The sequence below is a fragment of the Dendrobium catenatum genome, unplaced genomic scaffold (genome assembly GCF_001605985.2).
Source record: "Dendrobium catenatum unplaced genomic scaffold, ASM160598v2 fragScaff_scaffold_974, whole genome shotgun sequence".
Classification (NCBI taxonomy): Eukaryota; Viridiplantae; Streptophyta; class Magnoliopsida; order Asparagales; family Orchidaceae; genus Dendrobium; species Dendrobium catenatum.
Genome location: NW_021319436.1, coordinates 2420919 through 2436509, shown reverse-complemented (window position 1 = coordinate 2436509; position 15591 = coordinate 2420919). Strand labels below are relative to the sequence as shown.

Genomic DNA, 15591 nt, shown 5'->3' with positions numbered 1-15591 from the left:
TACAGTCCTTTCGACCTCCGTCACTCGCCAACTACGATCCTTCTGGCTTACGTCGCCCACCGACTACAATCCTTCTAACCTCCGTCACCCGCCGACTACGGTCCTTCTGACTTATGTTGCTCACAGACTACAGTCATTCGAATGATCGAATCTCTATCACCCACCAACTACGGTCCTTTTGACTTTCGTCGACCATCGACTATAGTCCTTATGAGCTCCGTCGCCCGCCGACTACGGTCCTTCTTGCTTTCGTCACCCAACGACTACAGTCCTTCCGACTTTCGTCGTCCGCCGATTACGATCCTTCTAGCTTACGTCGCCCACCGACTACAGTCCTTCTAAACTCCGTCGCTCGCTGACTACGATCCTTCTAACTTACGCCGCCCACCGACTACAGTCCTTCCAACCTCCGTCGCCCGCTGACTACTATCCTTCCGTCTTACGTGGCCCACCGACTATAGTCCTTCCGACCTCCGTCGCCCGCCGGCTACGGTCATTCCAACTTACATCGCCCACTGACTACAATCCTACAGACCAAACAAACACATCAGCAGTGATTCTTTGTATTCTCATAATGCAGTGTACTCTATAAGACTTATACTATTAACTGCATACTAATAATAAATATATATTTTTTATAGAAGAAGCTTTAATAATAATTATTGTTGTAGTCTTTATTAGGCTGCAACTTTAGTCATTAATTTTTTAAATATTTAAATTTAATAAAAATAATAATTATTTTAAAAAATCCTAAAAGTTGAATCTCCTCAAATTCAAACTTGAGCTAGTTTGGCAGACGAGCTCAACTGGCAGCTCGATGAGCACGAGCTTGCGGCTCTCGTTATGGAGTCAAGAGTTTGAGCCGATTTAGGCTCGCTTACATCCCCAAACCAGCCCTATAAAGCCAGTTAAATTTCCCTTTTTTAATTCCCGCTCGAGTCTGCTGGACGCCCTAGTAGCAGGCACAGGGGCACGGAGAAAAAACCCACCATGGCATCGCCGGCGAGCAACGGCGTTCCTGCTGTCAAGGGGTCCTTCGACAAAAGTGTCGACTTTGCTAACTACTTCTGTACCTATGCTTTCATCTACCACCAGAAGGAGATGCTCTCTGATCGCGTCCGCATGGATGCCTACTATAATGCCATCTTCAACAACAAGCACCATTTTGCCGGAAAGGTTCCTTCTTTTTCCCTCTCCTCCACTAGGGTTTGTTTTAATGGAAATGAATTTTATCGTATTTGGTGGCTTCTGTCTTGATTTCATGAGAAAAGTAACTGAGCACTTACATAAACCCTAAAACCTGTTGGAAAAGGTTGTATTGGACGTGGGCACGGGAAGCGGAATTCTTGCGATATGGAGCGCGCAAGCCGGTGCCAGAAAAGTTTACGCCGTTGAGGCAACGAAGATGGCTGAGCATGCTAAGGCTCTTGTCCACGCCAATAACGTGGAGGATACTGTTCAGGTGATTGAGGGGTCTATGGAGGAGATTAGTTTACCTGAGAAAGGTTAGGTCTTGGCTCTTATCTTAGTAACTTAATGTTGTTATTGAATCTTAATTTTATTGAAAAATTTGTTTGCTTCTGTTTTGTCTACAGTTGATGTCATAATATCAGAGTGGATGGGTTATTTTCTTTTGAGAGAGTCGATGTTCGATTCTGTGATATGCGCACGAGATAGGTGGCTAAAACCATCTGGAGTGATGTAAGTTGCTGTGCCTTTCCATGAAATCCCTCTGCTATTTTATGCAAATTTCTCTTGCATGAGAACTTTGTTTTTTTATTTATCGTGGCTTTTTTATGGCTTATGCATATGGTGCATGGTTTAGGATATGTATGCCGTGAGTCTTGTAATAAGGGTTTAGGGTTTAGCACTTATTGAAGCCATTACCCTATATTTGTAATAGCTGTAGAATTTATCTAAGCTAGGTGATTTTAGCAATTATAGAAGCCATCACTCTATATTCAACCTAAACACTTGATCTTGCAGCTATTTTTTGTTAGATACTTTTTTGTGATATTAGGTTCTTTCCAAGGAAGATACTATATACTATTAGTAACTTTCTTGTGTCTTGGCATATTGCCTAATTTGTATTAGAATATCTTATCATCTAGAAAGTGATATTGCCTAGTTTCTTTCACATAATACATTATTCTTTTGATAAGGGTTGCATGTGGAGCTCTGTGAGTTCATGCATAAATTGTGAGGCTTGATTTACTACGAAGGCAATTTCTGGTGGTAATGGTGAGCTGCTTAAGACTCCCACTATACTATAAAATATGCTTGGGTACTTCATTGATTTTGCATCACTAGTCTTAACTTTTGATTGTAAGCGATTGGTATAGATGGAGGATTGCAATCCTACATTTTGAATTTAAAAAGATATAGAGCATAGTTTGTCGTCATATTTTTAGTTTGTGCTAACCCTTACAACAACAACAACAAACTTTTATCCCACTACATGGGGTCGGTCGGCTATATGAATCATTTTTCTGCATTGAGTCGTGTTAAGAGTCAAATTCTCATTTAAATCTAATAAAAAAAGCTAACCCTAGTCAAGTTATGTTTCAAGAAAGTAAAGTTATGTTTCAAGAAAGTACCTCAAGTTTCTCAAATATTTGATTTTAAATATCATGTTGTAGATGTTTGATGCTACTTGTCATTTCTTTGCAAATTAAGAAACAATGATGCCATTAACATAAGAATCAACGATTATGATTTATTGCATTTTGTAAATGAAAAGAGAAATAATTTGATTTTGTTTGTTTAAAATCAAGACCTTCTATAGCTTCTTGAAAACTAAAAAATCATGTTTAAGAAGCTTGCTTTAATCTATATATTGAAATTTTCAACTCGTAGACATATCTTATTTGATCATCTTCATGAAATCTATTTTTTTATTCCATGTCAGCACCCTCTTTGAGTTCTCCTTGAAGAAATGCATTTATGACCTCAAGTTGATTAAACAACCAATCTTGTGGAATAATAGAAAAAATAATTCATAATATAGCAATATTTACCATTCGGTTGAGGTCTCATCTTAATCTGATCCATGTTGTTGAGTGTATCCATTTGCAACACGCCCAGCTTGGAATATCCCAATTTTCCCATCTACTTAATGCTTTATCTTGTAAACCCATTTGCATCAGCACGATTTTGATTTTTGGGTCTCTAAAAGACTTCCCATGCTTTATTTTCTTTCATTTTAGCAATCTTTTTATACATGAACCATTTTCTGTTATAGGTTGCTTGCTCATGCGGTGGGTTTCTATATGTCATCTTCGTCAAGATGGTTTACAGTGACATTAAAACTTTCATAATTATGCACCTCACAATAGTTTCTTATGATTGTTGTTTTCATATCCATAAATAATTTATTGATTTTATGCTTCACTTTTGTCATGAAGAGTCTCTTGTCCTTCTTTTGTTTCTGAGATTTCCTCTATGGCTTTAAAAGACCATAAGTTTTTCTTCAGTCATTGATCATTCACCTTCTTCCTTTGTAGCTGGAATTGTAATCTACCCCTTGTTTCTATGGGTGTATTAGACAATCTAATTTTGATGAATATCAATTCTCGTCTTGATGACCGTTGGGAGTCCCTTTTTGAAGAGGGATTATTTGAAGTAGTGTTGTGGATATGATACTGCTCTTTTGCTTATGAATCCCAATTTCTTTATAAATATAGTTAATAATATTTCCTACTTTCATAAAAAATATTTAATATTTTCATAAAAAAATATGTTTGGATATCAAAACTTTTTTACTTTGTTTATCAAAACAACTATAGCCCTTGTAGCTTTCTTCATTGCTAATGAAAATGCATTTTTAGATTTAGAATCGAATTTTATTCTTTGATTTTCTTGTGTAAAACATATGCATCAGAACCGAAGAGATGTATCATTATGTAGGATGATCTTTTAAATAAATACTCTAAAGAGTGTAAAATGTTTCAGGACATGTGAGTGTAATCATTGGTGATATAAATAGTAGCAAGGAAGTAGGGGTGTAAGTGAGCCGAGCCGGCTCGAGCTCGACTCAATAACGAGTTCGCGAGCCGAGCTTATCGAGCCACGAGCTCGATTAAACGAGCTCGAGCTCAAGCTTGACGAGACTCGGCTCGTGAGCTCGCGAGTCGGCTCGAAATAATTAAATTAAATATTTTAAAAAATTATTGATAATCTCAACTGCCCATTATTTTAAATTCTAGCTCATTTCAAATCTCAATCGCATATAGCCTCTCTCTTTCTGTGGCAAGCCCGGTCTTTCTTCTCTGACAAAGCCCGGCAAATAATAAATGTTAACATCAAAACCAAAAAATATGCTCTCTTCTTCCTCCCGCTAACAGCAAACCCAAAAAATCTTTTTAATACTCTCTCTCTCCCTCTCTCCCGCTGACATCAAACCCAAAAAAAAAGTACTCAATACTCTTTTTTCCCGCTAACAGCAAACCCAAAACTCCCCAGAAAATTTTTTTTAGAACAGCGCGGGAGGCTCGACGAGCAGTTGAACTTGTTTACGGTGAAACGAGTCGAGCTCGATTTTTGAGCTCGACTCGAGTTCGAGCTCGATTTTTGAGCTCGACTAGAGTTCGAGCTCGAGCTCGGTGGTTGACAGTTGAGCTCGACTCGAGCACCCCCTGACTCGAGCTCGACTCGACTCGTTTGCACCCCTACAAGGAAGGCATCCGTATAAAGGTATAAAGGAACTTTGGGATCATAAATATGATCTATCCAACTTAATTGATATGCCTATGTTTCCTCTCAACAATTCCATTTGTTGTTAGGTGTATGGACAAGACTTTTGATGTGAAAGGCTATTACCAAGAAGAAAAAATTTCAACATATTAACTTGTGTGGTTCTATCTCTAGTGATTATTATTGCATTTCCATTATAAGAGAATAACTTGGAGAATTTACTTGGATTAGTTGCCACATGATTAGCATCATTGGAGTTGAGAACCCATGAAGCCTTCATTGGGTGTGAGAGTTTCATTACATGCCTTCCATCATCATATCCCATGAGCTTTTGTAAAAATAAAAAAATAAAAAATAAAGAGGCTCTATAAGATTATACAGTAAATCAGAGTTAGGAGAGAGTATAATGATATATGACATATAGTTCTATGAAGAAACACCACTAAGAATTTGCTACCTTGTAAATAGTCGACTTTAACAAAAGTAGAAGTTGTAATCTTGCCATTAGAAGACTGCCATTGTAGATAGTAAACTAAAAACAGGAAAAAAAGGAGGAAATATGTACATTAATCAATAATAAATATACTATTCTATTTCTTGGTTTGATTTAGGGTACAAACATTCATATCTATACTACCTTATCATACTATGAATATGATCTATATATGTACACTAAACAATAATAAATGTGATGAATATACATGAGATTTATGCATTGAACCTAATATTAATGAGAATTATTCCAGATTCAAATTGTAATGAATGTTGATATTCTCAGGATCTCTAGAATCTTTTATTTTATTTTATTTTTGATTTGTAAACTTGGTTTTACACTTAAGTAGAATGAATATTGATGTGTTTGTGCCAAATTAAGTTTAATACTTTACCCTAAGCTATGCAAAATAAATATAACCAAGTTGATTGTAAGTGTGTATTTTGCAGAACTTTGCTACCAACCCAAACAACCTCTAAATGAGAGCAAATAGATAGATTAGCATTGCATATTGCTGTAGTTTTGTAGAATTAGACTTTGGATAAACATGTTACATCTAGCCGCCCTCCCATTAGGATATTTGTTCTGCTTGCAAGAAATGAAACATATGATGTGGCGGAGATACGGGCTAGTGGGAGACAGGTGGGGAGATGATGCAAACCTGGCTCTTATATCAAATTGATGCAAGCTAAATCTTTGATACCAAATTGATACAATACAAAGTTCTTAACCAAGTAGGAGAACACTAGGTATGCAAACTAAGACACTTCCTAGTGATCCACTAAAGAAATTATGATCCAACACAGGCCAATGCTCTTTCGGCAAATATCAATAGAACATGACACAACACACCTTACATCTCACAATATGGCGAAGAAAGATACATGTGGAAAGAAACCGTGGAGAGAAGAAGTATTCTATAAAACCGAGAAAAAGAAATAAATGTAGGAAGAAGATAGCTCTTAAGCTAGGAAGAAACCATTCGTTTGAGTTTGTTTTCGCCAATGACAACCTTCTCCGGCAGCAAATCTGCCATATTATATAGGAGGAGGAGGAAATGACCATAAATTGCTCACTTAAATGTGCCACCTAATCAGCCAATAGAAGCCCTTCAAGACAACCCATTTAATGAGACATCAGGGAAATCGAGGATCAACATGCATGTAAACCAAGAGTCAGCAGGGAAAACCGTGAGCCAGTAGGCAGGGAAATTGAAATCCAGCAGGGAAAGCCGTGAGCCAGCTGGGAACATGACGAGACACAGGAAATAGAACTTCTTTGGGCAATCTGATAATTAAGGCAGATTGAGATCATAATTGGGCGCTGCAGATGAGTTAGTCTAGCAATGATTATTTCTAACTGTTAGCATGCATTCTTTTTTCGCTAATGTTACAACATGTATGCATTCAATTAAACTAACATTTATTGCATAGCTGCAAACAACAATTTCCAACGAATTGAGCTAATGACAATGAAAAGAAATAAAAAAGGGCATTGCCCGGAAGCTTGGTCCCAAGAAAATTCCGCCCAACTCCTGAAGTATAACGTGGATCTAGAGAAAGCACATGCTATTGAGATACTTAAATGATTAAATACTATTGATTGACGGAGCTATTTTCAATTTGTCATTTCTTAAAAATTACTTGATGATAGATTCTTATTGAACTTGTATTTTTTTGCCAAGCTCTTACAAATGTTGATCACTATGAGAGACTATTGTATTCCATTCCTTTTTGTAGGTATCCTAGTCATGCTAGGATGTGGGTAGCACCGGTCAGATCTGGTTTAGGGGATCAGAAGATGAATGATTACGAAACTGCTATGAGCGACTGGTATAGCTTTGTTAATGACACAGAAATAAACTATGGAGTCAATATGAATGCCCTATCCCAGGCTTATCGTGAAGAGCATGAAAAATACTATCTGAAGGTGCTAACTGTCATTCTCTTCTTGCTTCATGCAGTCATATTCTAATGCAATGCTATGGTCATTTTATTTCCATGCAGTTTGTTCCATACAACACAATGTGGTTCTTGTGTATATAATGTAGATAAGATGATTTAAGCGTCACTTTTTATTTGCTGTGAACATTTGAAAATTTATGCTATAGTGAGAGAGTCAACAAGTAGGTATTGGTGTTGTGATATTCTGTCATGAATCATATTATAAATTAGGGGCATATGTATAATACTGCATAGTTTTCATGAAGAAGAAGAAAAAAAAAAAACTTTCAACCATAATTTATTTCCTTCTCTTTTTTTTTTTTTTTGGATTCTCTGAAATGTAATATATGCCCAATACTTAAAAAGATGCTAAGAGGTCATTTTTTTACTTTTTGCTGTAGGTCTGAAAGATTCTTTTGATGGCACTCGTGTAGTGAGAAATTTGATTTCAAGTGCAGTTGAATATGGCTTAAAATTTATTCAAAGTCACTTTTGATCTATCTTGACCTGAAGCAAGTTTTCGATTTGATCTTGAACCAAGCTGGATCTAGCTTTTTTGTTTCAATTGAGCAAAAGATTTGTTTTATTTCAATCAAATTTAAAAAATATAACACATTATCAATTTTACATATATTACATGAATCCATAAATGCATGGATATTCCATATGTAGACGCATAACTTCATACATTTATAAATGAAAATATAAATTCATACAAGCATACTGATGAGGACATTAACAGGAGATTCTGGAATGTCTATCATCGGAAGCAGTGCAGAGCGACGACCTCGATCAGAAGTCTTTATTTTTTATTTATATTTTGTATTAGTGTTTCTTTTATTAGTTGTGACGATTGTACCCTTTTTCTGTTTATGTTTGAGTTGTAGTCTCGAGGGCATTATTGTCTTTCTTTTCTAATTGTTTGGAGGCCTATATATAAGGTCCTCATCTTGTATGAGAGATGATGATGAATGAAATAAAATTTCTGCTTTCTCTCTAGAGCTTGTGAGTTATTGATTGGTGAAGTCCCAAGGTGTGGGCAAAACAATACCCACCAGTCGTCGGAAGTGTCCAGGGCTCGTGGCCCGACTCCTCTTACTTCACCGCCGGCCTCCCTAATCTTTCTCACCCGTCGGACGCTCTTCTCATGCCCTTCACCATAGCCGCCAAGGCGCCAAATAACCCTCCTCCACCGGCCACTCTCCCCACCTCCAATTAGAACGCCGGCCTCCCTTCCCTTTCTCCCCACCGACCAAGCCCCCTTCCTTCCCAAGCCCACAACCGACCACATCACCTTCCCCCACTTAATGTTGAGTTCAATCTTCATTAAGACCTTCCTAATTTAGCCTACATAATTTGGGAAAGATGTCATTCTATTCTAAATTCAAAATTTGAATTTTGAATACTTTCCTAAATTAACCACGTTAAATTAGGAAAATTTTCAAATTGAATCTAATTTAATTTGAAATTAGATTGGACCTCATTATTTCCTTCCTAATTTAGTTTCATGAATTAGGAATCCTCATTAACTCCCACAAATCCCTCCCAACCCCATGCATGCCGCCGGCCCCTCCATGGGATCTCCCTCCTCTCTCCTCATTAATCTCCCTCCACTTGAATTTGATTTTCAAATATCAAATTCTTAAATCCATTTTCCTATTTTACTAAAATCTGAAACTATTTTCAGATTTTATATTACTTTCCCTTTCCAAACCCAATCCCTAATTCCACCAAAAGCATGCCCTTCTTTTCTTAGCCGCCCCTTCTTCCTTCCCACCTCTTGGAAGCCTTCTTGCCTCATGAACTACACTCCAAGAAAGAAGAAGGCCTCCCTCCATCGACAAACCCCTTGGCTAGTGCATGGCCGATCCAGATCGTGATTGTGGATTCCTCTACGACAATTAAAGTTTAGTGGATATTCATCAATCCACCTTCGTCAACCTCAATCCATAAGTGGATAACCCCGTAGAAGATTACATCAATCACACCGTATTCACGTTGGCGTCATCAATTGAAGAGCATCTACCATCCGGAAGTTGGCGGAACATTTGGTACCCACCCACGTCTTCTCCCTCTTTGGCGAACTTTCGTTGGGCTACTATCATAGGTGTCTTCTCAACACTGGTGGCATTGCTTGGTTTGCTAAGATTATTTCTCGCTAACCCTTACTAGACGAGCTTGAGTGAGGGAAACTCAAGGTGATCTTTCTTTTTGTTAAGTGTGGGATCTCTTGTTTACAATATTTAAGTTTATCTTTATGATTGAGATCATTCTCAAGTTATTGTTATTCTATCTTGTAATTGATTGCCTTTACATTATTGATGGCCTTAAGTCTAAAATCTAATCTTGTGAAACATTAGTTTATATTGCAAAGCTTAAATCAATTTCTTTATAATCTCTAGTGCAATTCCTATTGGTTTCACATCACATACACATTCATAAATTCATGCATACGCATGCATATATTTCGATTTTTATTTCTGTTTTTGTTTCTATCCAAACTCGAGCTAGGTCGATTTAATCCTTGCTTGGCTCAAGCCAAGTTTGATTTGTGCTAGCTTTGGCTCTTTATTTGGTTTGTTGATTTTGAACTGAGACCAATTCAAGCCAAACTTTGATCTGATTTTAAATAATGTTTACCCTTTGTGGCAAATTCTTACAACCTATGAAGCGCAAATACGAGAATATTGACATGATGCGACATAGGCACAACACAGCACAGCCAGGACAACTGGACAGAACCATGAAAAGTAGGATACATTATGTTATGGATAGGATGTTATAAATTATATAATTTCTGCTATTTTCCACCAATGGAATTGCAGGATGAAGTATAGCATCCTAAAAGAAAAACAAATACAATTAAGTCCTGATTGTTAATCAATGTCTTTAATGAAGAAACTCAATCATTTGAGGCAATATCCAGTTATTTTAGATAAAAAATTTATGTTAAATGAACAATGAATAAAATGCTAGGATATGAATATATAAAATTAGAAACTGAATTATATAAAAGTTACTAATATTATACAAAGAAATGTAGCATTAATTATTAGTTCTTCGACTTCGATATGATTTGTTAGGGCATGATTGGCTTTAAAGAAGAGTAGAGGTGATCTTGGACTATCTTTAGCTTCATTATTTTGGGGATGGCTCTACCATGGTCGTGATTTGCTTCGAAGAAGAATGAATATGCCAACTTTGACCATCTTTGGCTTTGTAGATGGATGAATAGGACACGATTAACTGTGAAGAATATAAGAGGCTGTTTCGACTGAAGTGGTGGAGATGCGACATGACTTTGAGTGAAAAGGCATATAGATGGTAGATTGTAGATTTAATTGAAGGGCATTGTTGGATTATCATATTTGCAGATTGCTAGGGCAAGGAGTTTAATATGGGTATTGATTCACGTACGTTCGATTATGAGTTTCATGTTTTGAGTTGCACCTGCCAGTCATGTTTTGTGAGCGATGGAGTCTAATTCCACACAAAAAAAGATTCAAAGTAATTTGTGAAGTGTTGGACATACGTTAAGGTGTGTTGTGTTGGAGTGGTGTTCATGCTCGCCGGGGCTCCAACAAGGATATAGAAGCACAATTTGAAAGTGTTTGTGCTTCATAGGATGCTTATGCTTCAAATTGTTTCAATGTTATAACTTATTGAATTTTCTGTAGTAGTTCCCCTTTTTGGTCATCCTTGCACTGTTCAGTAAGCTGAGATGAGAATGGTTTAATAAAACTCGTTGATGCATTTCTTTTACTCGTTTACTTTATTAAAACAGCTACATTTTGGTTGGTTTTGTTCTTATTAACAATGGTAATTAGGTTGTTTCAAGTTTTGTATGAGAAATTGAGAATTCCTCATGCAGTACAGTTATTCTTTCTTGCAGACATCACTGTGGAACAGTCTTCATCCCAGTCAAATAATAGGTACCCCTGCAGTCATTAAAGAAATTGATTGTTTAACAGCTACAGTAGATGAGATCCGCAATGTTTTTGCGAATTTCTTGCTGCCAATCAATGTGGATCGAACTAGGCTATCAGCATTTGCTGGCTGGTTTGATGTCCATTTTCGGGTATGCTGTCCTCTTCAAAACTTTTTATATTCTCTTTACAAAACGCTGATTGCTTGCGGCTGATTTCTTCCATTATTTAAAGGGTAGTATGCAGAACCCGGTTGAGCAAGAAGTAGAACTTACTACTGCTCCTAGCATTGACAACTCGACTCACTGGGGTCAGCAGGTTTGTTTTTTTCCTATTATTTGTATCATGGTTACATTAGGAAATACTTTGAGTTCGCAAGTAACCCTAAGGGAAATACTTCGGTTTGCAAGCAAACATAGTAATAATCGGTAAAAACAATGCAGAAATTTCAGGATATTGGAGAGAAACACAAGGAAAACTTCTTCTATTCAATCCACGAACAAGAAAAATAATACAAGATACAAGTTTCTTCAATTCGAGAGGAAGAAACAACTCTCCAATTATCTAGCAAACCCTAGAGCCCAAGAACACAAACCCTATATCTCAAATCACTTTCAAATTCAAGATGAAAACCTAATTCTAGCATTAGCCACTAATTAAAGCAAAAGGAGAAATACAAAATCCCTAAATAGCCCCTAATTCAAATTTCCCTCCTAAGCACCCATTAAATTAATTACTTGGGCCCACTAGGGCATCTGACCCTCTCCCTTGGTTCCGCCCCCCCTAGGCCGGCAGCTGTAGACGTTGAACCTATTCAGCCGGCCCCTCCTGGGCCTCCCTAACACATTCCAGATTACTTCTTAAGTTTACCATGTCTAAAGAATTGGATAGTTTTTGGTGTCACTTCATATTAACCATTGAATCTTCTTCACTAGAAAACTTTAAGCTTTCTGTTCTAAATCCTGTATTGAAGCTACAATACCCATAGCAATTGAAAGAGTTTCCCATCCTGAACTAATATCCCAGGAAATGTACACAGATAGATTTTGAATAACAGCATGAAGCTGGAATGACCCGGGAGCCGTGGACATTTTCTGCCTTGGATGAATATGAGGGAGGGGATATTACTTTATTAAAGAGGATGAGAAGTGCAAAACAATCTTAGAGAGGGAAAATGCTGAGCAAAACCAAATGGAACTCTATGCACATGGTTTAAAGGTACGATATAAGTGATGGAGGCACATTGCCGATAGGGTATCTCCACTCACATTATTTGAGGGTCACATACAGCCAGTAGGGAAGAGAGCTAAAGAGGATAAACCATGTTTGCATTCATAAAATTCAACTGTCTTTATGGCATAATTCCAAGGGTTATTTATTACAAATATTGACTGTTGATCAGTTGGGTTTAGTTGGTTGGTTTGAGATGATCTGGTTGATTTGATTGGGTTTTGCTATTTTTATTGGGTTAGTTCAATGCTGTTTGGACCAGTTGGATTTGGATTTGGAGGTGGGTCCTCTGTTGTGTTAGTTGTGGATGTCATGTCATCTTGGGGTGGTGGCAATTAGAATTTAGCATCCTCAAATTCCATTTTGAGAGGAGAGATTATTACGTGCAGAGTCCGCACAAAAAGAATCATTTGGTTTTGTGACCGTGAACAGTAAAAGCGCAATTATTGTTCACAAATGTGCTTTTACTGTTCACCATTGCGTTTTTATTGCAGTTTCACTGTTCACAGTCACAAAATCGAACAGTTCTCTGTGTCCGGACTCCGTATGTAATAATCTCTCTATTGAGAGAGGTTTTCAATTGTCGTCGGATTTCATTCCCATAAATTTTCTATGCCACTTGTGTGCAATCTTCTACTTTTTGATATGGAGGATATTTATTCAAAGTTATGATGTAAACTTCAATTTCTATCACCATTCATAATTTCTTTTCACCATCGAGGGATGTTTTTATGGTCTTTTTTTCGGCATAATTTAAATCTCGTATGTTTTAATCTCTTATAATTGTTTTTTTTTTTTCACTACTCCCCTGTGCAGGTTTTCCTCTTGCATCCTCCTCTAAGAGTTGATGTAGGTGACAAACTGATGATTGCTTTTTCTATGAGCCGGTCCAGGGAGAATCATCGCTTGATGGATGTGAATTTCACATATGAGTTGCAGCTGTCATCCGGAAAATGCTTTAAGCCTGTCGCTATAAAGTATTATATAGAATGATTATGAGGAGAGGAGAGTCATTGCATGCTGGTATGATGATCTTTTTTATTTCATATTATAGAAACAATCTCTTTGCATGCAAATACGAAGATAAGGCTACATTTATCAGATTCTCTTTATACATCGCACAACTGATTGCTTCATGCAGAAATACCAAGAAAACTTTCTGAACTTCCGTCAAAACAAATCTAATAAATCTGATATTCATTTTGGTAAAAAATTTAAGCAGAATATTCTGATTTTTTTCTTTCTTTCAATATTTAATGTCATACATTGTGATAGAAAAGTCTCCCCTCAAAATTAAGGGAAAATTCTATAAGATGGTGGTAAGACTTGCAATGCTTTATGGTGCCAACTGTTGGCCATTAAAAGAGAAGCATAATACTAAGTTAAGTGTTGCAGAGATGAGGATGCTCAGGTGGATGAGTGGCTTTACCCTTAGAGATAGGATACAAAATGAGCATATACATGAAAGCTTGGAGTAGCTCCAGTGGAAGATAAGATTAGAGAGAGTTGCCTTAGATGGTTTGGTCACATAAAACGGTGGACTTCCGATGACCCTGCTAGGAAAGTAGAGATATTAGATTTGACTTATGTTAAGAAAGGTAGAGGTAGATCTAAAAAGACTTGGTTCGAAAATATTATAAATGATTTTTCTTTATTAGATTTAAAAGAGAATTTGACTTTTAACAGGACACAATAGAGGAAATGGGATTTATGTAGCCGATCCCACATAGTGGGGCAAAGCCTTGATGTTGTTGTTGTTGTTGTTGTAGTATTGTGACAAAATCTACGAAGCTCTCTCATTTATTCTCCCACTTCATGTAGAAGCAGCTGCTGCAGCTGGTTCTGCTAACATAAACTTTAATGATCTGTGCTCTTCAGGAATGAAGGCGGAATGCATCACTCAGAATGTTGCATGTTGTGTGGATGAAGAACAACCATATTTAGCTGGAAACAAGCTATATAATCATTAAATGTTTTCAACTGTATTTTGCTTTTGGTCTGTCTCTTCTGGAATCATTTATCTTGTAATTTTGAGAAGAAATTTGTTTGACAATTAATTGGAAGATAAGGTTATTGCTACCGTCGAATTAATTAATTTTCCAACTTTCTGCATTATCAGTTCTGAAACAGCACACCACAGCATACAGTGAGTTAGCTGAATGATGAACTGAAAATATGATTAGCATATATTGAAATGGCTGAGATGTAGGATTTGTTTGGGATAATTTTTTTATTATTTTTTAAAGCAGTTTTTAAGTTCAAAAAAATTTAATTCAAACTTTTTTTTTACTATAAATATGCTTTAAAAAATAGTAGAAAGATAGTCTCAAATGAAGCTGTAGTGCTCTACGTCCGGTCGGAGTTAAAATCGCGCCAAAAAATGAGAAATACTGAGCAAATACTAGAGCAATACTAAACAATAACGAGGACTACCATCATGTGAAGATCCAATACTGAGTTATACTGAGCTATACCGAGCAATATCGAGTTATACAAAAAAATACCGATTTTTTCCTAGAAAAAATTTGGTATTTTTTTGTATAATTTGATATAGCTCGGTATAACTCGGTATTGGTCTTTACAGAGCGGTATTCCTCATTATTACCAAATAATATCTAGTAATACCGAGTAAATACCGAATTTTTTGGCGGGATTTTAGTGTCGACTGGATGCTCCTCTACGTCCGGTCGGAGGACCTAATAATTGTTCATAGTATTGGTATGATGGTTGCCATAGAGCAGAAAATTTTCTTTTTCTGATAGATTATTGTTCATTGTAAACAATACACTGTTCTCATAACAATTTTTTTGGTGATGGCTGAATGTAATTAGAAATAATTTTGTTAAGATTTTGAGTGAAATAGTGCACTAGATGAATAATTTATAATTTATTTATTTATTTATTTAGGATTTATGTTCATTTCCTTAAAAAATTAAACAGGGTTATAATATATTTTAAAAAACTCTGTAGATAAGATAACATTTGAATATTGATTTGTTCATTTTATTTTTCTTTGTATATAAAGCAATTACCATATATGTTTATTTATTAATATTAAATATGTAATTAGTGAAAAATGATTATAATTTGAACTTATAACATTATGAAGTTTGGATAATGTTTAAGTTTGGTTGGACTTTGGTTAAATAAATAAATAAGTTTGAGCAATTTGGTTCTAAGCTCAATTAGGTTCCCTTACATCTTATAAGTAGGTAAATAAAATTAAAATGATACAATTGAATTTTATTTAATGAAAATTAAGGTTAATTTGTTAATACATGTAATTTTATGAAGTGAGATAATCCAG

General features: G+C 36.2%; 1 protein-coding gene across 1 annotated transcript; it reads left to right on the top strand.

Annotated features, from left to right (window-relative positions):
* The first annotated feature begins 911 nt into the window (after positions 1–911).
* LOC110101927 (protein arginine N-methyltransferase PRMT10) lies at positions 912–14376 on the top strand. Its single transcript, XM_020830035.2, has 8 exons — positions 912–1176; positions 1313–1505; positions 1596–1701; positions 6925–7114; positions 11021–11206; positions 11289–11372; positions 13101–13307; positions 14163–14376. Exons 1-7 carry the CDS (start codon positions 991–993, stop codon positions 13275–13277), a joined length of 1122 nt encoding a protein of 373 aa, XP_020685694.1. The 5' UTR covers positions 912–990; the 3' UTR covers positions 13278–13307; positions 14163–14376.
* Positions 14377–15591: the final 1215 nt, after the last annotated feature.